Source organism: Rana temporaria, chromosome 8, assembly GCF_905171775.1.
Source record: "Rana temporaria chromosome 8, aRanTem1.1, whole genome shotgun sequence".
NCBI classification, from domain to species: Eukaryota; Metazoa; Chordata; class Amphibia; order Anura; family Ranidae; genus Rana; species Rana temporaria.
This window is the reverse complement of record NC_053496.1, coordinates 48,049,892-48,074,113: the sequence shown is the minus strand read 5'-3', so window position 1 is coordinate 48,074,113 and position 24,222 is coordinate 48,049,892. Positions and strand designations below refer to the sequence as shown.

General features: G+C 41.2%; 1 protein-coding gene across 1 annotated transcript; it reads left to right on the top strand.

The window, feature by feature from the left end:
* The first annotated feature begins 16,749 nt into the window (after nucleotides 1-16,749).
* LOC120946908 (olfactory receptor 1009-like) lies at nucleotides 16,750-17,678 on the top strand. The gene has a single exon (XM_040361732.1). It carries the CDS (start codon nucleotides 16,750-16,752, stop codon nucleotides 17,671-17,673), a length of 924 nt encoding a protein of 307 aa, XP_040217666.1. The 3' UTR covers nucleotides 17,674-17,678.
* The last annotated feature ends 6,544 nt before the right edge of the window (nucleotides 17,679-24,222 follow it).

Genomic DNA, 24,222 nt, shown 5'->3' with positions numbered 1-24,222 from the left:
ATGCTGACCAAGAAGAGACGTCATGGATGTCGCTTTCCGGGTCACTGAAAGAAGGGGAGGATAGCTGACCTGTGTCGGCTGTTCTCCTTCTCCCGCAGCCGCCGGCACCTGCCATCTCGTTCCCGGGCCGCAGATGGGCAAGCAGAGCCCAGTAAGCATGGTGGGGGCACGTGTGGGGCGCCGGTACTTGGGGTGTGTGAGAGTAATTAGGTAATGCCGCCCGAATGCTCTCACATGACAGGCAGGAGTCTGCTTGTCAGTTTCACACACGATCCCGGTGGTTGCAGCTGTGTGCGAACCCCCCTGCTGTCCGGTCCATAGGATGTACTGGGAGCGAAAGGGGTTAAACCTAGACATAGTATAGTTTTTATAGGCCTAACATTAGCTCATACTGAGCTTGTGTATTCAGTCTAATAATGACTTCAGATAGATTAGGGGCATTATTTGATTTCCATAGGTTTGTTACGGTAAGTCTTGCATCTATCAAAATATTCGCCACTATTATTCTATATTATAAATCTAAATTAATTCCTAGTAGAGCCATTGCTGGGTTAAGGGGATGTAAGTTTCCTGTGAGAGCCGATATAAGGGAAGAGACTGATTTCCAAAAGCTATGTACATTTTTACCACTCCATAGTATATGATAAAGCATACCAACTTGGTCGATACATCGCCAACGTGTTGGTGATGATTCTGAAGATGGATATATTTTTGCAAGTTTGTATGGTGTTAGATACCATTAGATAGATTCACGTACGGCGGCGCTTCTTTAGGTCGGCGTAGCGCATCCAATTTGTACTACGCCGATGTAAGATAGTGAGGCAAGTACTGTATTCACAAAGCACTTGCCTCCTAAGTTACGTCGGCGTAGCGCGAATGGCCCGGCGTAACCCCGCCTAATTCAAAATAGGCAGGTAGGGGGGTGTGTTGTATGGTAATGAATTCACGATTCATTACCATACATGTAAATGAAGTGCCGATCGTACGGCGCATGCGCGCGCATGCTCAGTATCACGTCGCAAATACTCCTTGCTTTCGACGTGAACGTAACCTACGCCCAGCCCCATTCTGAATCGGCTTACGCCAACGACGTGAAATTCGACGACTGTCCCGACGTCCATACTTAACATTGGCTGCGCCATCTTTTTGGTGGTTTATCTTTACGCCTTACATAAACGGCGTAGCTTACTGCGACGGGCGTTACGTACGTTTGTGATAGGCGTATCTTGCTTATTAACATATTCTTGGCGTAAATCGACGTACACGCCCCTAGCGGCCAGCGTAAATATGCAGCTAAGATACGACGGCGTAGGAGACTTCCGCCGGTCGTATCTTAGCAAGATTTAAGCGTATCTCAGTTTGAGAATACGCTTAAAGATACGACGGCGCGGATTCGGACTTACGACAGCGTATCTAGTGATACGCCGTCGTAAGTGTTTCTGAATCTAGCTACATCTGTTTAGTATTTTATGAGCATTATCCCAATGCTCAATATATCAGGATGCTTTTCCATTATTCAGCATGAACATTATTAGGGAAATCTGAAAGAAGCTTGTAGAAGAAGGATATCCCTTTTATATTTTGATCGTGTTTAATTATAAAATATCTCCAAATCTACGGGGATATCTATATATGTGCCAGGATTAAAATCCTTCAGGTAGTCATATTTTGTTAGTTTGTTTACTACAATATTCTTATAGGTCAAGGATAGTTTATTTTAGTAATCAAACCCTTGAGTAACCAACTGGCTCACTGAGAGGCCTCGTACACACGACCGAGTTTCTCGGCAAAAACCAGCAAGAAACTTGCAAGGAGATATTTTTTTGCCGAGGAAACCGGTCGTCTGTACATTTTCGTCGAGGAAACTGTCGAGAAACTCGACGAGCCAAAAAGAGAGCAAGTTCTCTATTTCCTCGACGGGAATGGAGAAACTTGCCTTGTCGAGTTCCTCGAGAGCCTGACAAGGAACTCGACGAGGAAAACAATGTGTTTCGCCCGTCAAGTTCCTCGGTCGTGTGTACGAGGCCTAAGTCGGGCTTTACAATCATTTAATACTCTTTTAGGAACAGGAAGTTTAATTAAATCTATAAATTCTTTTGATTTAGATATAATGTGTTTCCATGCTATCAATGTAGTTTTGATAGTGATTAGTTTGGGTATAACAACCCTAGGAAGTAAGATATGAACATACCGCTACCCTTAGTAACTTTTTTCTCAATGTTTACCCATAGTTTGCCAGCTGTAGAGGAGAACCAATACTTAATTTGGTCTAGAAGTGATGCATAATAGTACTGGATATCTGGAAGTCCCATACCTCCGTTATTTTTAGTAGAGGTGAGTATCGAGAATGCAACTCTGTGTTTTTTGCTAGTCCATATAACATTTCTGAGTTTTAGGTTTACAGAAGCAATCGTGATAGGGAGAGAACAAACATAATAAAGAATTTTGTGTAGGGTTTGCATTTTAAATGCAGCTATTTCCCCCACCCAGGATAGTTGTGTTTAATGAATGGTTTGTAGGCCCTTAGTTATGTACTAATAATTTAGGGTAGTTATATCCTCAGGTAACAAATGGAAGGTTCATCCCAGTTATAGTTAGATTTCCCCCGCAAATTATTAGTCTTTAGACATAATCATAGGTAGGACATAACATTTATTATTATAAACCTTATAGCAAGATACTTTTCTGTAGGTTTAAAAATTATTTTGTACTTCAATAAGAGAAGTATCAGGGTTAGATTTTGATAGGTTCATGTCGTCAGCAAATAATCCTAGTTTATATTAAATCTGGCCAATTTTAATACTCTTAATTGCAGCATTGGAGTGGATGGATTCTGCTAAGGTTCAATTGCTAATGAAAAAATGATGGGTGATAATGGGCAGCCTTGTCTAGTTCCATTTGATAAATTAAAACTTTTGGATATAATACCAGTAGTGAATACTTTAACAGAGGGCTGCATGTATAAGGACATTATGGCTGCATGAATAAATCCTTTAAATCAAAATTATAGTTGCAACTAAAATTGATAGTGTTTCTGATAAGTAACCTCAATTAACTCTATTGAATGCCTTATCCATGTCCAAGGCTAGGAGCAGAGGAGCAGATTCTACTGTTCTCCACCTGATGGAACAGGTAAACATGAAAAAAATTCAGCATGTTATCTTGATACTCAATGTACGCAAGGGTACGGTCAGACACATACAGGCATATTTAAAGCGGAGGTTCACCCAAACCACAAAACTGTACTAAACACATCAATGTATAATCTAGATACACAATAGCCCTAAGATATATTTTTTTTTTACACATTTAATTACACATAATAATTTAGACTTACGGGGTTCCACTCCCGCGGGAGTAGGCTTCTCCCCGCTGCCGCAGTGTTTTCTGGGAGTTCAGCGCAGTGTGTACTGGGAGCACAATGTTGTGCTTCACAAGATACAACGTGAACGCCGTCCTTCGAAATCCCGCGAGATTGTCCAGTAAGAAGCACCGCGTGACGCTGTTCACGTGACAGGGTCGTTGCTGAGATCAACGCTTCCAGGAAATAATTGCTTGTGGGCTTCAGAATGCCCACAAGCAAAATGGAAACTCCCTGGAACTAATTTTATAACTACTTATTTGCCACGAAAAAACGGACAGCGGATGTTTACAGAGACCCAACAAGTGAGTGTACCTTAGTATACTGAAACCCCATTGAATGCTTAAAAAATAAAAAAAAAGATTGGCTGCGGAACCCCCGCTTAAAGTACACAATGGGGTTTATTTACTAAAGCTGGAAAGCGCAAAATCAGGCTCACCTCTGCACAGAAACCAATGAGCTTCCAGGTTTTATTATCAGGCTTAATTGAACAAGCTGAGGTTGGAAGCTCATTGGTTTCTATGCAGATGTGAGCCTGTTTTTGTGCTTTCCAGCGTTATTAAATAAACCCCATTGTGTACTTAAAGTGGGGGTTCCGCGGCCGATCTTTTTTTTTTATTTTTAAGCATTCAATGGGGTTTCAGTATACCAAGGTACACTCACTTGTTAGGTCTCTGTAAACATCCGCTGTCCGTTTTTTTTTTTTTTTTTCGTTTTGGATACAGTAGGGGTTTTTTTTTTGTCTGGTTTTTCATTTCGGTCTTTGACTTATTGAGGGGATCGTTCTTGGGTATAATGAAAAATTACAAAAAAAAAATGACTGCAACCTTTCTGTTCCATGAAGCCTGCAGAGTGCTGACGTTCCCTTATGCTCCTCAGAGCGGAACACAAAAATGCTAAAGTCTGACTATGTTCCTCTTCAATTGTTATTGATAAAAAACCAGCAGCATAACAGTGCAAGACTGATTATGTGTTTTGGCATTACAACTGGACTGTTCAGTTCTCTGCCTTTTCCTGAAGTGAAAATTAAGTTATAATGGCATACCTGGATAAAAAGTATACCTGCTCCAACTCAGTTATCTGGTATGAGGGAGAGAACTGGTGCTGGGAAACGCTCCTGTGAATCCAGGTGCAAGGTGTATACAAGTGATCCCATTCACCAGGGGTCTCAAACATTCTGTCCTTCAGGCTTTAGGGGGGCCAGACTATGTCCAGTGGGATTAGAAAATGCCCCAATGTCAGTGGTAGTAAACATTGCCCCTTAGTTGGTGTCAGTTGGAGGACTGGTGCCAATAATTCGTGTCAGTGGAAGGAATAGTACCCCAAGGGCCAGAGAAGGGCAGACATAGGTCTGCATCTGGCCCCTGGACCACAGCTTGGAGACCACTGCCAAACATAGTCCAATCACTGAACACTAATGAGAAAACACTATTCCCTTTGCCGCTACTTCCTAGAACAGCCCCTTCAGAAATAGGAAAGAGAATGGACCGCACTGGGACATCATAAGTAATGTTCAGGGCCAGGCAAGCCTTAGTATTAGTGCACCAGTAGTTAACAGCAGAAACAGTCACTAGGATCCTTCACCCTGGTCTGTACCTATAGTGTCCTTGGGTACTTGGATGCCTTCCCCCAGACTCAGGCAGACAGTTTCCTCAGTAAATCTTCTAGACGGGATCCCCAGTAAAATCCCTCTTTTTGTTTTAAAGGATTTGCAGCAGAATAGGCCCCATATATGCACAGTTAGGACCTCTATAAGCACCAGCAAAATTTTCAGCTGAGCTGCCTAGAAAGGCTGGGAACCCCTCCTTCTGGAAAAGAACACCGCTGTCTTATGCCGCATACACACAATCTAATTTTCCGTCAGAAAAACCTTGAATAGTTTTACAGACGGAATTCTGCTCAAGCTTGGATTGCATACACACGGTCACACAAAAGTTCTCTGAACTTTCGACCATCAAGAACATGGTGACGTACAACATTACGACAAGTTCAATGCATCTGAGCATGCATCAAGTTGTTTTGCGAGCATGCGTCAGAATTTTGCGTGTCAGAATTGCTACAGGCGATCGGAAATTGCTTATAGAGATAGTCTTAGGAATTCCAAGGGTAAAGAAGCAATAGGGAGAATATTTTAAATAGTTACTAATGTATCCAGGCCACCTAAACCTCTACTGCCATACTCTTGTTTGCTTCATTTAAGAGCAAAATGTTGGTCATCTGAAAGTAGCCCTCCATGGTCCTAAAGAACAATAATAAGATACTGGTACAAAATACAAGTATACTCAGTACTCTAGAGTGGATAAAATAGAGTCCAAAATGTCTATATAGGGTTGAAGATCACAGCGTGCACTCAACTTCTTTGGCCGACCATGGCAAGGCCTGTTCTGAGTGAAACATGTTAAGTTAACCACTTGAGACCCGCGCTATTGACAAAAGACGTCAACAGCGCGGCTCTCATGTGCCAAGTGGACGTCTTTGGACGTCTTTTAAAGTGCATTACCCGTGTGCGCCTCTGGGGGGCGTGCAGCGGGTAAACACTGTCCCGGCGCATCGCTGTGAAGCAGATGTGTGTACCTGGCGGCCGCGATGTCCGCCGGGTACACGCGATCGTCGGTAACACAGCAGGGACGTGGAGCTCTGTGTGTAAACACAGAGCTCCACGTGCTGTCAGAGGAGAGGAGACCGATCTGTGTCCCTTGTACATAGGGACACAGCATCGGTCACCTCCCCCAGTCACCCCCCACACAGTTAGAACACACCCAGGATACACATTTAACCCCTTCCTCACCCCCTAGTGTTAACCCCTTCCCTGCCAGTCACATGTATACAGTAATTAGTGCATTTTTATAGCACTGATCGCTGTATAAATGTGAATGGTCCCAAATTTGTGTCAAAAGTGTCCGATACGTCCGCCGCAATATCACAGTCCCAATAAAAATCGCAGATCGCCGCCATTACTAGTAAAAAAAAATAATAAAAAAAAAATCATAATTCTGTTCCCCATTTTGTAGGCGCTATAACTTTTGCGCAAACCAGTCGCTTATTGCGATTTTTTTTTTTTACAAAAATACGTCGAAAAATACGTATCGGCCTTAACTGAGAAAAACATTTATTTTTTTTTTTAAATGGGATATTTATTATAGCAACAAGTAAAAAATATATATATTTTTTTTAAATTGTCGCTCTTTTTTTGTTTATAGCGCAAAAAATAAAAACCGCAGAGGTGATCAAATACCACCAAAATAAAGCTCTATTTGTGGGGGAAAAAGGACATCAATTTTGTTTGGGAGCCACGTCGCACGACCGCGCAAATGTCAGTTAAAGCGACGCAGTGCCGGAAGCTGAAATTTCGCCTGGGAACGAAGGGGGTTTATGTGCCCAGTAAGCAAGTGGTTAAACTGTCTTTTGGTCTTGCCTACCATGCTGCAGATCAGTTTCAGGGTCTTGCCAATCTTCTTAGAGCCTAGGACATCTTTATGTAGAGCAACAATTCTTTTTTTCATATCCTCAGTTCTTTGCCATGAGGTGCCATGTTGAACTTCCAGTGACCAGTATGAGAAAGTGAGAGCGATAACACTAAATTTAACACACCTGCTCCCCATTCACACCTGAGACCTTGTAACACTAATAAGTCACATGACACCGCAGAGGGAAAATGGCTAATTGGGCCCAATTTGGACATTTCCATGTAAGGGTGTACTCACTTTTGTTGCCAGACGTTTAGACATTAATTATAGTGTGTTAAGTTTGAGGGGGCAGCAAATTATTATACAAGCTGTATACATGTTATACAAGCTGTGCACTAATTTCTTCAGTGTTGTCACATGAAAAGATATAATAAAATATGTACAAAAATGTCAATAATGTACTTACTTTTGTGAGATACTGTATATCTGAAAATGTACCTAATTTTTTGAGGCCCGAAAATACCAGGACAATAGAAATTTCCCCCTTATGACCCCTTTTTCAAAAGTAGACAGTCCAAAGTATTTAGTAAGAGGCATGGTGAGTTTTTTGAAGTTGTAATTTTTTGTCATAATGCCTGCAGCTGCAGGCATCACCCTGGCACAACCACTTGAAGTCCAATGACATACTCAGTACGTGATTTGGCGGCAAGTGGATAAATATGCATTTCATATTTGTAATTACCTGTATGCATAGAGTTCAATTTCAAAGGGTTTAACCAGGGGTCTCCAAACCTTCTAAACATAGGGCCAGTTTACTGTCCTTCAGACTTCAGGGCTGACCAGACTGTGACCAGTGGGAGATGATGATGTTCTGGCATTCGCTGGAGTAAAAAATGCCTCAAGCTTGGTGGTCAGCAGAATAAAAAAAAAATGACATAGCAAAATTACAAAGCTTAGCTCACAGCTACTCACTGGATTCCTCCCATGGTTAGGCCTCAGCTTTCAGGCCTACACCTCTGCTGCTACTCCATACACAAACACCCAGGCCTCAGCCCCTAATAAATTCCTTTACTCAGCAGTCTCAGCGACCAAAGAAACTACTGCTGATTGGCTGAGAAAAGTATACTTACTCATAACCTGAATTCACTGTAATTCATCATACTAATGCCAAAGGAAACAGTGCCACCTATTGACAAAAGGGAGACACCACAGTTAAACCCAAGCTTAGGAAAAACCCATTTGATCAAAGACTACAAATTAGCCAGGATAGTTACCACCTAACACAAAATGTACTAGCAGCCCTGTTTAGGACAAGGGTGCTACACACACAAAAGATAGCAATCCACTTCTAAGGTTAAAGCGTAAATACACATTTACCAGTGTAATGGGCCAGTGTAATTTTAGAGAATTCTGAAAGTCATAACAGGGATTCTGAGAATACCATTGGGAGTCCTGTCAAGGGTTCCTGGAAGTCCTGGCAATGATTCTGAGAGAAGGCAGTCCCGGTATATATACAGTTGATTCACTAAAACTAAATTGTGCAAAATCTGGTGCACCTATTTATGGTAGCTAATAGAGTTGGGCCGAAGACTCCACGGTTCGGTTTGCGCCAGAGCTGAAATTGAAAAATCAAAAGAGCCCATTTTGAAGGCTCATATGCAAGTTATTAACCATAAAATGGGTATGAGGGAACGGGTACTGCCCTAGGGGACATGCATCAATGCAAAAAAACTTTTTTTATAAATATCTTTTTCAAAGGAGCAGTGATTTTAATGATACTTAAAGTGAAACAATTAAAAAATAAAAATCCCTTTAAATATAGTGCCTGGGGGGTCCTCTTAGTCTACCTGTAAAGTGGTGCATCTGTACCATGACTAGAACATAGTCATTGTATTTTCAAGCTTCTTTGAGCTTTTTCATGCTCAAAAAAGCTCGAAAAGTCTGTAGGAGCCGCTTCTTGGAGCTTCTGCAGTGTGCACGAGCCCTTAGACTTTGCCCACCTTTTGTTTTGATGCACCTGGAATATATTTAAATAATTTAAATCTATGGTTCGGTTGGGCTTTCAAACATGTGTATGAATTAGAATAGATCCAAAACCATTATAGTTCTCCTTTAAATTGTTACCACATTTGTTGCAATTACAGGAACTCTAATTGTTTTGTTCAATCTCAAGTTTGATTTAATAAGTCTCAGACACCCAAAGCAATTATACAGCAAATGTGTAAAGCAACAAGGACCCATCCCCGTGAGGTTTATAAACATATATAAATAGGCCACCTGTGTGGAACATTTGACACGTCTCTTGACATTTCCAGCACGATTATGCCAGTAGGTTAACCATTCTAGTTGCATTACAATAGGATATGGGGCTGCGTTAAAATGTATTTCCACTTTTGCAGTCAAATTTGAGAAAACGCTACTATACACTAAATTACCAAAAATATTGGGACACCTGCCTTTACGCACACATTAACTTTAATGGCATCCCAGTCTTAGTCTGTAGGGTTCAATATTGAGTTGGCCCGCCCTTTACAGCTATAACAGCTTCAACTCTTCTGGGAAGGCCATCCACAAGGTTTAGGAGTGTGTCTATGGGAATGTTTGACCATTCTTCCAGAATCGCATTTGTGAGGTAGGGCAATGATGTTGGACGAGAAGGCCTGGCTCGCAGTCTCCGCTCTAATTCATCCCAAAGGTGTTCTATCGGGTTGAGGTCAGGACTCAAGTTTCTCCACCCCAAACTTGCTCATCAATGTCTTTATGGACCTTGCTTTGTGCACTGGAGGAACTTGATTGGCCTGCACAGAGTCTTGACCTCAACCCAATACAACACCTTTGGGATTAATTAGAGTGGAGACTGCGAGCCAGGCCTTCTCATCCAGCAGCAGTGCCTGACCTCACAAATGCGTTTCTGGAAGAATGGTCACATATTCCCATAGACACACTCCTAAACCTTGAGGACAGCCTTCCCAGAAGAGTTTAAGCTGTTGTAGCTGCAAAGGCTGGGCCAACTCAATATTGAACCCTACAGACTAAGCCTTGTACACACGGTCCGATTGTTGAACAACCAAGCGTCTTATTTTTGCCAAAAGGGCGTGTGTCAGGATCTTGTCTTGTATACTAATGTTACACAAATTGTCATGCCATAAACATGAACGTAGTGACATACTACGAAGAATTTCAGCTCTTGAGCACCACCCTTTGGGCCCCTTCTGTGTTTGGTGAGCATTGATTCCGAGCATGTGTGTTTATACTTTCGACTTTCATGTGACGGATTTGTGTACTGACCATTCGAAAATCTGACGTGAAGCTGACAACAATTTACTAGTCTGTCATCCAACATTTGTACTAACGGTAAGAATTTCGGACAGCAGTCTGTCAGCAGACAATCCCCTTCCGAAAATCGAACCGTGTATACAAAGCTAAAGACTGGGATGCCATTAAAGTTCATGTGCGTGTAAAGGCAGGTGTCCCAATACTTTTGACAATATAGTGTATGTTTGTTATGTGTTCCTATTCACAAATCATACAAAAAAAATAAAAATAAAATATTACTTACCTTCTCAGGAGTAGGTGTCATGGCTGGCTGCAAGCATTTCTAAAACTTTAACCCTTTGTTAAGATACACAATGTTCAAATCTAGTACAACTGATGAGATGATATCTGTCTACAACATGGTACAGAGAGCATTAATTATGGAAAACACAGCTTCCCAGCATAATAAAGAGAAATAAGTCAAATGTTTTCCTTGCTGAAAGTTACATAACAAAGCTTAAAGAAAAAGGTAAGCCACATTTTTTTCATGATTTTTTTCATTCTTGAAAAAGATTTGTGTATAAATGTTGTAAAAGATTGGTACAAACTTCAAGTGACTGAACCGGCGCAGGGGAGGTCACTTATAAAAACAGTTACGATTCCAGAAACTAATAACCACTAGTCAAAAAGCTGCAATTTTTAAATATTTTTTACATCATGCTATATGAATATATAACATATAACAAATTAAAAGTAGATTTTATCTGAATTTGATGTGTATTTTATGTCACCGGCGCTCATTAATATTATCAATATTTTTATACAGTAAAATGGTCAGCTGCAGTACAGTGAACACCTCAAAATTATGGGGTGTGTGAAAATTGTGCAAAATATATTACTGCGCTGATCCTAATATTAATCTTATAGGTAATACAAATAATAAACCAACAGCATTATTTAAAAATAAAATAAAAAATATAAAAATAAATACACCAAAAAACAAAAGTGACTCAGGCCTCGTGACACGACCGAGTTTCTCGGCAAAAAACAGCAAAAGACGAGGAAAACGATGTGTTTCGCCCGTCGAGTTCCTCGGTCGTGTGTACGAGGCTTCAGTGTTTCAGAAATATGAATTCAATAAATAAGAGTCCAATACTCCACAAAATCAAAAAACTTGAAGAGGGCTCCGTAAAATGAATGAATCAAAAGTGAATATTCCACCAGTTGTGTCACCACCACCAATGTCCAAAATGCTCACTCACCAGACCCCAATGTAATAATCGCCTTTATAATCAATCAACACGCTATTTCCCAAATGTGAAGTGGATGTTTCCTCTCTCTCCAGCCCGCTCACTGTTTCCCTCTTTCCATGAGGTGATGCTGTGATTTTATTAAAACAAGGGGCTCAACATAGTGTAATATGCTCCAAAAATATTGTTTTATTGGTAAAAAATGCACTCACATGGTGTTGTGCCAGTTGGACCGGCACCAGTCTCTCTAGCACTACCGAGCGCCACCAATGCTCCTCCGTATATTGTTATTCGTCCGCTGGCGTGCGCTCCACGCCTCGGTCTCTGTGCGGTTCAGCGGCAGGGGATTTGCACGTGACGTATTTCCACCCAGAAGTTTACCCACAAGCCTCTACGCGTTTCGCAAGCGGCGTTGCGTCATCAGGAAGCTTGTTTTAAGAAAATCACAGAATTACCTCATGGGAAGAGGAAACAGTGAGCAGGCTGGAGAGAGGGTTGGAGAGAGCGGAAACATCCACTTCACCTTTGGGAAATTGCGTGTTGATTGATTATAAAGGCGATTATTACATTGGGGTCTGGTGAGTGAGCATTTTGGACATTGGTGGTGGTGACACAACTGGTGGAAGATTCACTTTTGATTCATTCACCTAACGGAGCCCTCTTCAAGTTTTTTGATTTTGTGGAGTATTGGACTCTTATATATTGAATTCATATTTCTGAAACACTGAGTCACTTTTGTTTTTTGGTGTATTTATTTTTATATTTTTTATTTCATTTTTAAATAATGCTGTTGGTTTATTATTTGTATTACCTCTAAGATTAATATTAGGATTTATCTGAATTTGATTGCAAAAATAGAAATACACTTTAAGGACATATACTGGTATATTCAATTAAAAACTGACAAATCTATCACTTTACAGAGTTCATTTAGAAAAAAAATCAATAAAGGTAATACAAATGAATTGCTTATTAGGGACAGATTTACTCTTTCGAATTGTTGTGTCCAGCTTTATTGGATTATGCCAGTGGCTCTATTAGGGGCGCAGGGGCACCACCCTCCTAATCCATGCGCCCAGACCCTAATCTACATGCGTCCTGCCAGACGCATGGATCCCAATATTTTAAGCACATGATTAGAACCTGAGGCTCTAATTGGCTTCAAAAAAAGGTGGGCTTGGGGCGCAGGGCACTGCACCCTGAGCCCACTCAGTTGTGTGACAATAGCCAATTAATCTTCACAATTTTTTCCCTGATTTTCCTCACCGGTCAATCAGGAAGCAGGTCTTAAGACCCGATTGTGCAAGAGGAGAAGCGACCATATTGGCCACTGAGGAGGAGGAGCCACAGGAAGGAACTAATCTTGGTCTTTAAACCTGGGAAGGTTGGAGATATAAGCTTTGCAAAAGAAGGACCAGGGTAACAAACAGTTCGTAAAACGAAATAACATTATGTCAAAATTATAACCCTGCTTAGAGTGGTAATAATGTTCTTAAAACATAATAATACTGACATAAAAATGTTAGGAACATGAATGTGTTATGATACCCAGATAAGTACGTCAGGGTTATGAGATTTTGGGGGGGGGGGGGGGTCTGTTTCAACCACCTACTCACACCTCAGTTTAAGGGAAACCAGGATTGGAATTATTATTACATCTTTATTAGGACCTTAAATTAGGTTCTAAAACACAATATTCTTTAAATTAAGTATTGCTCATTGTTTTGTTAATTTCCCAAGCTTCCTACTAATTTATTCCAAAGCTTCCTATTTTTTTCCTAGTTCTTAAAATGATTCTAAAGGTTGCAATTTTTAATATAAACACTGTTTGGAGTGGTAAGTAATAATGTTCTTAAAAGATACAAATATAATATTGACATAAAAATGTTGAAACATGAATATCGTATAATACCCAGATAAGAATGTCAGGGTTATGAGATTTGGCTATTCATTAAAGTCGATGTAAACCTAATTCATGAAATTTGAGCTGGGCACACATACAGTTGCAAGAAAACGTATGGGAACCCTTTTGGAATGATATGGATTTCTGCACAAATTGGTCATAAAATGTGATCTGATCTTCATCCAAGTCACAACAATAGACAATCACAGTCTGCCTAAACTAATAACAAACAAAGAATTGCATGTTACCATGTTATTATTGAACACACCATGTAAACATTCACAGTGCAGATGGAAAAAGTATGTGAACCCCTAGACTAATGACATCTCCAAGAGCTAATTGGAGTCCAATCAATGAGATGAGATTGGAGGTGTTGGTTACAGCTGCCTTGCCCTATAAAAAACACACACCAGTTCTGGATTTGCTTTTTACAAGAAGCATTGCCTGATGTGAATGATGCCTTGCACAAAAGAGCTCTCAGAAGACCTACGATTAAGAATTGTTGACTTGCATAAAGCTGGAAAGGGTTATAAAAGTATCTCCAAAGGCCTTGCTGTTCATCAGTCCACGGTAAGACAAATTGTCTTTAAATAGAGAAAGTTCAGCACTGCAGCTACTCTCCCTACGAGTGGCCATCCTGTAAAGATGACTGCAAGAGCACAGCGCAGACTGCTCAATGAGGTGAAGAAGAATCCTAGAGTCTCAGCTAAAGACTTACAAAAGTCTCTGGCATATGCTAACATCCCTGTTAGCGAATCTATGATACGTAAAACACTAAACAAGAATGGATTTCATGGGAGGATACCACAGAGGAAGCCACTGCTGTCCAAAAAAAACATTGCTGCATGTTTACAGTTTGTACAAGAGCACCTGGATGTTCCACAGCAGTACTGGCAAAATATTCTGTGGACAGATGAAACCAAATTTGAGTTGTTTGGAAGAAATACACAAAACTATGTGTGGAGAAAAAGAGGCACAACACACCAACATCAAAACCTCATCCCAACTGTGAAGTATGGTGGTGGGGGCATCGTGGATTGGGGCTGCTTTGCTGCGTCAGGGCCTGGACGGATTGCTATCATCCAAGGAAAAATGAATTCCCAAGTTTATCAAGACATTTTGCAGGAGAACTTAAGGCCATCTGTCTACCAGCTGAAGTTCAACAGAAGATGGGTGTTGCAACAGGACAACGACCCAAAGCATAGAAGTAAATCAACAACAGAATGGCTTAAACAGAAGAAAATACGCCTTCTGGAGTGGCCCAGTCAGAGTCCTGACCTCAACCCGATTGAGATGCTGTGGCATGACCTCAAGAAAGCGATTTACACCAGACTTCCCAAGAATATTGCTGAACTGAAACAGTTCTTTAAAGAGGAATGGTCAAGAATTACTCCTGACCGTTGTGCACGTCTAATCTGCAACTACAGGAAACATTTGGTTGAAGTTATCGCTGCCAAAGGAGGTTCAACCAGTTATTAAATCCAAGGGTTCACATACTTTTTCCACCTACACTGTGAATGTTTACATGGTGTGTTCAATAAAAACATGGTAACAATTAATTATTTGTGTGTTATTAGTTTAAGCAGACTGTGATTGTCTATTGTTGTGACTTAGATGAAGATCAGATCAAATTTTATGACCAATTTGTGCAGAAATCCATATCATTCCAAAAGGGTACTCACATACTTTGTCTTTCAACTGTGTCTGTAGTGTTTTCTTATCTCTCTTCAAAGCCCTAAGTCCCGTGGCTTTCTCCTACTCCGTTCTTCTGTTATCAGCATGATAACTTCTGACAACTGTGATAAAACCAGCCTGAATTTTGTGTCAGGGTGGGTGCTGTAAATAGCTTATCAGAGAGCTTGTCTACTCACAGCACAGTTTGAAAAAAAAAAAAAAAAACAGACCGTAAACTTTGGGGGTGGGAAGGGGGTGGGTCTGTTTCAACCACCTACTCTCACCTCAGTTTAAGGGCAACCAGGATTACAATTATTATTAAATCTTCATCAGGGCTTTAAATTAGGCCCAAAACACTATTTTCTCAAAATGGAGTATAGCTCATTGTTTTGTTAATTTCCCAAGTTTCCCACTAATTTATTCCAAAGCTTCCTATTTTCTCCTAGTTCTTAAAGTGATTCTAAGGCTGGGTTCACACCTATGCAAATTGGATGCGTGTTTCCCCGTATCCAATTCGCATTGCAGGAAATTGTGACTGGCTCTCTATGGAGCCGGTTCACACATCTCCGCAGCGGCTCCGGTGCGAATTGCACAGGAGCCCTGTGCGTCTTTTGGTCCATTTCAGGCCCGAATTCAGCTAAAAATTTGGGCTGAAATCGGACCTGAAACTGTGAATGAAGACACACCGGACACCTGCTGTGAGCCGGAGCATGCTGCGGTGTGAACCCAGCCTGGTTGTTCATTCGGACACAGAACGTGACTCTGCCCTGCCCCCCACTCTCTCCTCATTGGCTCATTGGCTGTGATTGATTGTGTGATCCAATGAGGAGAGAGAGACCCGGGAGAGGCACTGCTCTCATGCACATAACTGGATTGAGATGGGGCTCAGTTAAGGAGCCAGTTCCTCTGTAATCAGTGGAGCAGGGGTTGATTATTCTGGCCTGCTCAATGTCTCATAGGCTGCTGCTCTGATTACTTCCTCTTGTATTTTAGAAGATTCTAGAACTATAGTGGGTGGAAGAACAGAGTAGGCAACCTAAATATTTGTGGGTGATCCAGCCAATCCATTGGGATGTGTGCCCAGTAGGTGGCTGGAGAGTGCATAAATTGTCTGAGGTCTGAGGCAGAGAGAGGAGTTTCTGGGTCCAGCCCTGCAAGAGTAGATGCCAGGGCAGGGTCTCTGCCCCTGGGGCAGGGTTGCTGTAGGTGCCATTTAGAAGACATCAAGGTCCCAGCTTAAACTTTAGCTAGGGGGCCTATTTGCAAAGTCTGGTCTTGGAGTCAGCTTGGGTCTGAAGTAGCTCACTGGAGAGTGCCAAAAGGAAGTTGGGGCAGGAGTGTCCAGCTGTCCTAAGATGGTGTGAATCTGTATCTCTCTCACTGAAGAGTGCCCGGTGGATATTGGTCAGTGTAAATGACCTAAGTGTGTGGGACCTTAGTGACTATGTGTAGCTCTTAGTTCCCTTAAATAGTTCAGTTCACCAGTTGTAGGGTATTCCATGCTCCCCTCACCCCATTCAAGTTCAACTTTACAATAAAAGATAAAAAAAGAGACCCCTTGACTGCTCTATTTGAGCTAGTGAAAATGGAAGAAATGCCATGTGCCTGGCTGTGTGTGCATTAGTCTTGGGGGGGGGGGGGGGCTTTAGTTTAACCTGTGGCTCCTTAGGGTGTGTGCAACACACATTATTACCTATACTTTGTATTTTTATTTTCTGTAACCATTTTCTATTTATTGAAGGTTGTAGGTTTTACTCCAACAACACGGCAAATACAAACGGCACCAGGTTAATGTGTTAACTTATTTGGTTGGAGAACTACTGCCTTCAGGGGTAAGGATCGCTGACAGTTATAACATACCTCTTGCTTACAGATGAATAATATTTTAATTAGTTGGAGATGAATAAGAGTTTTCCAATGGAATTTATTCTCTATGGACTTACTGACAAGACTGAACTCAACATTCCATTGTTTGTCATGTTTCTGTTTGTTTACATCACAACTGTGGTTGGCAATGCTGGCCTTATTTCTCTGAGTATAGCAAAGAAGCATCTTCATAAACCCATGTACTTCTTTCTGAGCAATCTTTCCTTTGTGGACCTTGTGTATTCTTCTGCAATCACCCCTAAAATGCTGAGGGACTTTCTGAGTAAATCAAAAACCATCTCTTTTCTTGGCTGTGCCATGCAAATGTACGTCTTTGGGTCCTTTGCAAGCACCGAATGTCTTCTTCTAGGAGTCATGGCCTACGATCGCTATGTGGCCATCTGTAGTCCACTGCAGTACCAGGTCCACATGGGCAGTATCTTGTGTTTCCGCATGGTGGTTGTTGCTTACTTTGGAGGTTTTGTGAATTCTCTTGTGCACACAGTTCCTGCTTTCCATCTTAACTTTTGCAGATCCAACATTATTGATCATTTCTTTTGTGACCTTCCACCACTCTTTAAGCTGTCCTGCTCTGATATATCAATGAATGTAGTTGTTCTGATTATTTTAGCTGGCCTTGTTACCATGAGCAGTATGACACTTATCCTTGTCTCATACACCAACATTGTCTTGGCCATTGTGAGGATACGATCAGCCCAGGGTAGATACAAGGCTTTTAACACGTGTACTTCTCATATTACTGCTGTCAGCATCTTCTATGGGACTATCTTCTTTATGTATCTTCGCCCTTCAACTAGCGATGTCTTACAGCAGGATCGTGTGGCTTCTGTGTTCTACAGTATAGTCATACCTATGTTAAATCCATTGATATACAGTTTGAGGAATGCTGAGGTTATAGAAGCATTAAAACGTTATTGGAAATATTTTAGATGTTAACTAGTGAGTCAAGATCTCATCAAGTGCATACACCCATGCTCTCAGTTGCTTCTTCCAAAAAGGCAACATTTTATATTTGGTTTTGAATAGAGCAGGGAATGGTTAGAGATCCTCAAATGTTTTAATAAAAAGGTCAGTTCCCAGATTTTCAAGCTGTTTGGCAGCCAGATTGTGGAAATTGGGAGGCATGGTGCACCAGTGTCTGTGTTGGTGGCAGGAAGAGCGCAGCGCAACTCGCGCATGCGCGCAGAGCCTGCCCGGCCATGAAGCCGCAAGCATTTAAGCATTTATGAGTAGTAATGATATTCCGACCATTTACATTTGCAAAAGCACCCTTTTACCCTTTTTAGTAAAGTTTTTTTGTTTTTTTTTAGAGAAGTTACATTGTCATTATCTCTCTCTCTTAAGTAGACATTAATATGGGCTTTAACAGAGAGCAATGTTGTCAGCCACTCAGGACTTCATTAATACATCAGTGGTAGTGACAGCTCTGGTGCAGTTATGTCACTACCACTGATAAGGAAGTCCTGATTGGCTGACAGCGTGTCACACCAGAGAGAGGAGTGACACCAGAGAGAAAGAGACCGCAAGCACCTCCAGGGACGGAGAGACAGCGCTCTGTCAGGATGAGACACCGCCACTAATAAGAGAGAGAAAGACCGCCGAATGTCCATCGTCTGAGAATCAGACATTGAGTTATCACCCTGTGCTTAAACGATCATCTGGAGTGAGCCTATTGGGGAGACTTTGCCTAAAACGACCGTTTGGAGTGAGTCTATTGGGGAGACTTTGCCTAAAACGACCGTTTGGAGTGAGTCTATTGGGGAGACTTTGCCTAAAACGACCGTTTGGAGTGAGTCTATTTGGAAGACTTTAAATCCCTGTGCCTAGAGAGACCGCTGTAATAACGGTCATCCACCTCTGGTAAGGAGACTACATTATCACTCTTTGGGTGACCACTTGGTGTAAGAAGACTTCTCTCTCTACACATTTAACCTATATGCACCGATGTGAATCACAGTATATGGTCTTTTTTTGCCTTTTTGGCTTATTATTCCTATTCACCAATTTTGGAACTTTTTCACATTTTTCATTGATTCTTTATTATGTACATATTTATTTTGTATTAATTTAACCCTTGTTTAGCCATTTATCAACATTTGTTTTCTACCTCAGGTTCATCACGTTTTTTCACTTAGCGCTGTACCTCATTATATATACAGTATGTTGCTTTCAAACTTTTGGTATCCTAGGTTTTTGGTACTGGCAGCTTTTTATCCCAACATCATTTTGGGAATTTCTCACGTTTATACACTTATCTTTTAGCACAGTGTTTTTTCCTTGTTTGCAAAATATTTTTTATAAATGTATATTTTAGTACGTGTGGACCAAATGATGAAAAGAAAAAAGCTGTAGCAGCGAAAGGGTTACATTGTTGCTGCATCTGTTGTTATTACGGAATCTCTAATTTCATGAGTGTTTTGTTAAATCTTGAACTTAATTAAAGAACCTCAGAGACTCAGAGCAATTATACAGCAAATCTAAAAGGCAACAAGCTGATTCCCAAGAGGCAAATAAACATATAAAAATAACTGACTACCTCTATGGAATATTTCAGCTTAGACAAGTCTTGACATTTTCACCTGGATCATGCTAGTAAGTATATCATTGTAGTTGATTTACAATGAGTAATGGTGCAGTGTTAGGGGAAAAAATCGGCTTCTATCACGTTTATATTTGATTGGTGCAATTAATTGGTGCAATTCGTGCAATTGGTGTCAATTTTATTACTTTGTAAAGCTTATGTTGCTTTGGTATATTTTAGAAAAGTTTACCTTTTCTGTTTGTTAAGCAGTTAGAAAGATATGAGAATAGCTTGTTACTCAAACTGGGGGCTGAGGTCGAAGCTCTAATGCCGCGTACACACGATCGGTTAAACCGATGAGAATGGTCTGATGGACCGTTTTCATTGGTCAAAACCGATCGTGTGTGGGCGCCATCGGTTAGTTAACCATTGGTTAAAAAAAAGGCAACTTGTTTTAAAATTAACCGATGGATTCCTAACAGATAGGACAAAACCGATCGTTAGTAGGCACAGCCATTGGTTAAAAATCCACGCATGCTCAGAATCAAGTCGACGCATGCTTGGAAGCATTGATCTTCGTTTTTTCAGTACGTCGTTGTGTTTTACGTCACCGCGTTCTGACACGATAGGTTATTTAACCGATGGTATGTAGGCGCAACGCACCATCAGTCAGCTTCATCGGTTAACCAATGAAAACGGTCCAGTTTCTATAAAAGTACCATGGTAGGTTAACATTATATTACTACAGTACTACACATCTAGTGATCCTACCCTATGCAGTTGTGTCTTTAATACATTTAAAATATGTTGCGGCTTGGCAGTAACCAGCTTGAGCTGATATTTACCTTCTCTGGGTTCTGTAGGTTTTCCCTAAACATGGTGGGTTGATTGCTTCAGCCTGTATCTGGAAGGAGGTTCCCATAATCAGTGTGAGGAGGATTAGCCTCTAGGTTATAAATATGTATTTTAAATGTGCCACTGAGAAATTACACATATAGGGTAACATATATATATTTTTTATTATTATCTCCATATTTAAAATAAACAAATAAAAGTTCACAGCATCGATCTTTAGTGACAAGTGAGTTGTGTGGTATCTGGTGATTCTGATCTACGCATTTCGTGAAGAACTTCCTCAGTATCAATACCTGGTAAGTTCTACAATAACCTATTAACGCTACAAAAATAACATAGCATATAAATATAACATACAATGAAACACAACACATAAAAGAATACCCATCTCAATTCAATATCCTTTATACACTATATTGACAAAAGTATTGGGTCGCCTTCCTTTACATGCACATGAACTTTAATGGCATCCCACTCTTAGTCTGCAGGGTTCAATATTGAGTTGGCTCACCCTTTGCAGCTATAACAGCTTTAACTCTTTTAGCAAGGCTGTCTACAAGGTTTAGGAGTGTGTCTACGGGAATATTTGACCATTCTTTCAGAAGCACATTTCTGAGGTCAGGCACTGATTTTGGACCAGAAAGCCTTGCTCACAGTCTCCACATTTATTTATCCCAAGGGTGTTCTATCTGGTTTGAGGTCAGGACTCTGAACAGACAAGTCAAGTTCCTCCACTCCAAACTCGCTCATCCATGTCTTTATGGACCTTGCTTTGTGCACTGGTGCGCAGTTATGTTGGAACAGGAAGGGGCCATTCCCAAACTGTTCCCACAAAGTTGGGAGCATGAAGAGAGAGACATACAGTCATGCCTAAAACTCACCCCTGATGTGCACCACAATACCTCAAATAACCTCACAATTACCTCTAAGGGCCCTTTCACACGGGGCGGATCAGTAATGATCCGCCTCCGTGTGTCCGTCAGCTCAGTGGGGATCGCTCCGTCAAATCCCCACTGAGCCGTCGGCTGACAGGGCGGTCCCCGCATACTGTGCAGGAACCGCCCTGTCTTTTCTCCGCTCTCCCCCATGGGGGGGGTCGGATGAACATGGACCATGTGTCCGTGTTCATCCGATCCGATCCGCAGACGGAAGAAAAAATTGGATTTTCTTCCGTCCGCAAAATCGGATCTTTGCGGAGGCGGGTGATTATGGGTGTCAGATGTTCATCCGCTGACACCCACAATCACATAGGGACCAATGTATGTCCCGTTTTCATCCGCAAACGGATGGATGAAAATGCGGACATACAGTCCGCACATGTGAAAGGGGCCTAAACCTCATGAACAATATCCATGTATCGAAAAATGAGCCTATATTCATATTCGATCCCACACAAGAAGACCCACAACTAAAGAAAAATCTATGAAAAATCAAATCAAAATTAAAATTAAATTAAAGTAAAGAACCCACCACTAATCCAGATGACATAAAAAAAAAAAGTGTCATCAATCTTTGATATGAATTGACACCAATACTAGTCAACTCTGCAATTAATCAAGAGGATCCACCAATCACTAAATTTAAATAAAAGTGAATTGTGAAAAAAATAACAAAAACCCAATGCATCCTTACCATGAACTCAGTATGAACCACTAGGTTAGAAATATTTTTCTGACCCGGATGGTGTAGTTCAAAGGCAAGGTCTACAAAGATGATAATTGTTTAGAAGCATCATTTCAGAACTCTCTCTGCCCTGGGGCTAGTCCCTGGAAGGGGGCCTGTGTGAATATCTGCTTTCAAGGCCTGGCCACAGCATGAGCAATGTGCTAAGGGTCCCTGATTACAAAGCCACTTGGCTTTGAGTGTGAACTGTGTGTCTGAACAGAGATACCTTACCTGAAGAGAGTTACAGAGGAGCTGGGTACAAACTATATCTGTGGTCATGCTGTGCTTATACAGCACTGATCACAGGCAAACTGAAAAGAGCTAATCAAAGTGATTAAAAGTGATTCCTTTTGCATGAATTACTGCATCAATGTGGTGTGGCATGGAGGCGATCGGCGTGTGGCACTTCTGAGGTGTTATGGAAGTCCAGGTTTCTTTGATAACAGCCTTCAGCTCGTCTGCATTGTTGGGTCTGGTGTCTCTCCATTCTCCCTCCAGACTCTGAGACCTTGATTTCCAAATGAAATGCAACATTTTACAGTCAGTCAGTGATGATTTAGGGAGCCATGTCATCTGCTGGTGTTGGGCCACTGTGTTTTACCAAGTCCAAAGTCAGCACAGCTCTACCAGGAAATTCTAGAGCACTTCATGCTTCCCTCTGCTGACCAGCTTTATGGAGTTACTGATTTCATTTTCCGGCAGGACTTGGTACCTGCCCACACTGCCAAAAATACCAATACCAGGTTTATTGATCATAGTATCAATGTGTTTGATTGGTCAGTAAACTCGACTGACCTAAACCCCATAGAGAATCTGTGGGGTATTGTCAAGAAGAAAGTGAGAGACACCAGACCCAACAATGCAGATGAGCCGAAGGCTGCAATCAAAGAAACCTGGGCTTCCATAACATCTCAGCAGTGCCACAGGCTAATTGCCTCCATACCACGCCCCATTGATGCAGTAATTCACGCAAAAGGAGTCCTGACCAAATATTGAGTGTATACTATACTGTACATGCACATACTTTTCAGTAAGCCAACATCTCTGCATCTGCATTAAAAAATACAAATAAAATGTTATTGGTCTTATGTATTATTCAAATTCTCTAAGATACTGAGTATTGGATTTTCACTTACTGTAAGCCATAATCATCAAAATTAAAGAAAGAAATACTAGAAATATATCACTCTGGGTGTAACACATATATATATATATATATATATAAAATATATGAGAGACACTTTTTGAATTGAATTACCTTTTCTGATGATATTCACATTTTATGAGATGTACCTGTACTGTATATGCTATGCCCTAAACAGACTGAACAATTGTAGGGGTGTTTGCATTGTTCTGGCATCTGGCACAGTTTTTTTCCACATTTTTGGCCTTTTTTTCTTAGTATAGTAAAAAAAAAAAAAAAAACACAATGGTTACTAAATACCACCAAAGGAAGACTAATGTTATACAATTCATTTGGGTACAGTGTTGCATAACTGAGTAATTATCAGTCAAACTGTTATAGCACTGAAAATTGATAAATGGCCTGGGAATGAAGTATATATACAGACTGTTAATCAAGAGGTTAAACCAAGTGTAGCACCCTCCTAGATCGGTTGCTGGTTACACTATGTAAATTTAGTTGTTGTAGCTCTCCTGTAAACAGTTGAGTGACTTGTGATTATTTTGAGCTGTTCTGTGTCTCATTTGACTGTGTCCCCTGCCTTCTGTAGGATTCTGAAGTGTAGTGGGCTGGGAGAGTGTCCCCTGGGGGAGTGTACCCAGTAGGTGGCTGGGGAGCATAAATAGTCTGAGGCTTGGAACAGCAGTATGCTTGTCATTAAGGAGAAGTACCCAGCCTGAAGGGCTACTGCGCTTTTGGGCAGTCCAGGTATGTTTTAGTAGTTGTTCACCAATTTCCCAGCAAAGCTAAAGCTAGGGGCCTGCTCTAGTGCTCATTGAGGTCCGAGCTATGTTAGAACTGGGGGGGGGGGGGGCTATTCTACTGAACCCTGCTGGAACTGATTGGGGGATTCCACTGAGGATCTGGTCTGGAGAGGCCACAGGAGAAATGTCTGGCTGATATTGGAAAGAGTTGCTGCTTCAAAGACTGTGCTAAGAAGCACAGTTCTCGTGAGCTTGAGAAGTGTTCTCGTGTTACCCTTTTTCCTACTGGAGTAACCCATAGTTTCCCTATACCCTGTCCAAGTTTAAATTATAATAAAGCATACAAAATATATCCCTAGACTGTTGATTGAGCCAGAGGAGCAACTGATCCTGTGCACCTGGCTGCTGATACACCAGTTTGAGAAAAGAGCCTTGGGACTACTCGATGGGCCCTTTAGGGGGTGAGTACTACAAAAGTATTACAGAAGGCATCCAATACAATCTGTTTCAAGTTTTCCTATTAGGGGGTGAGTACTACAACAGTATTACAGAAGGCA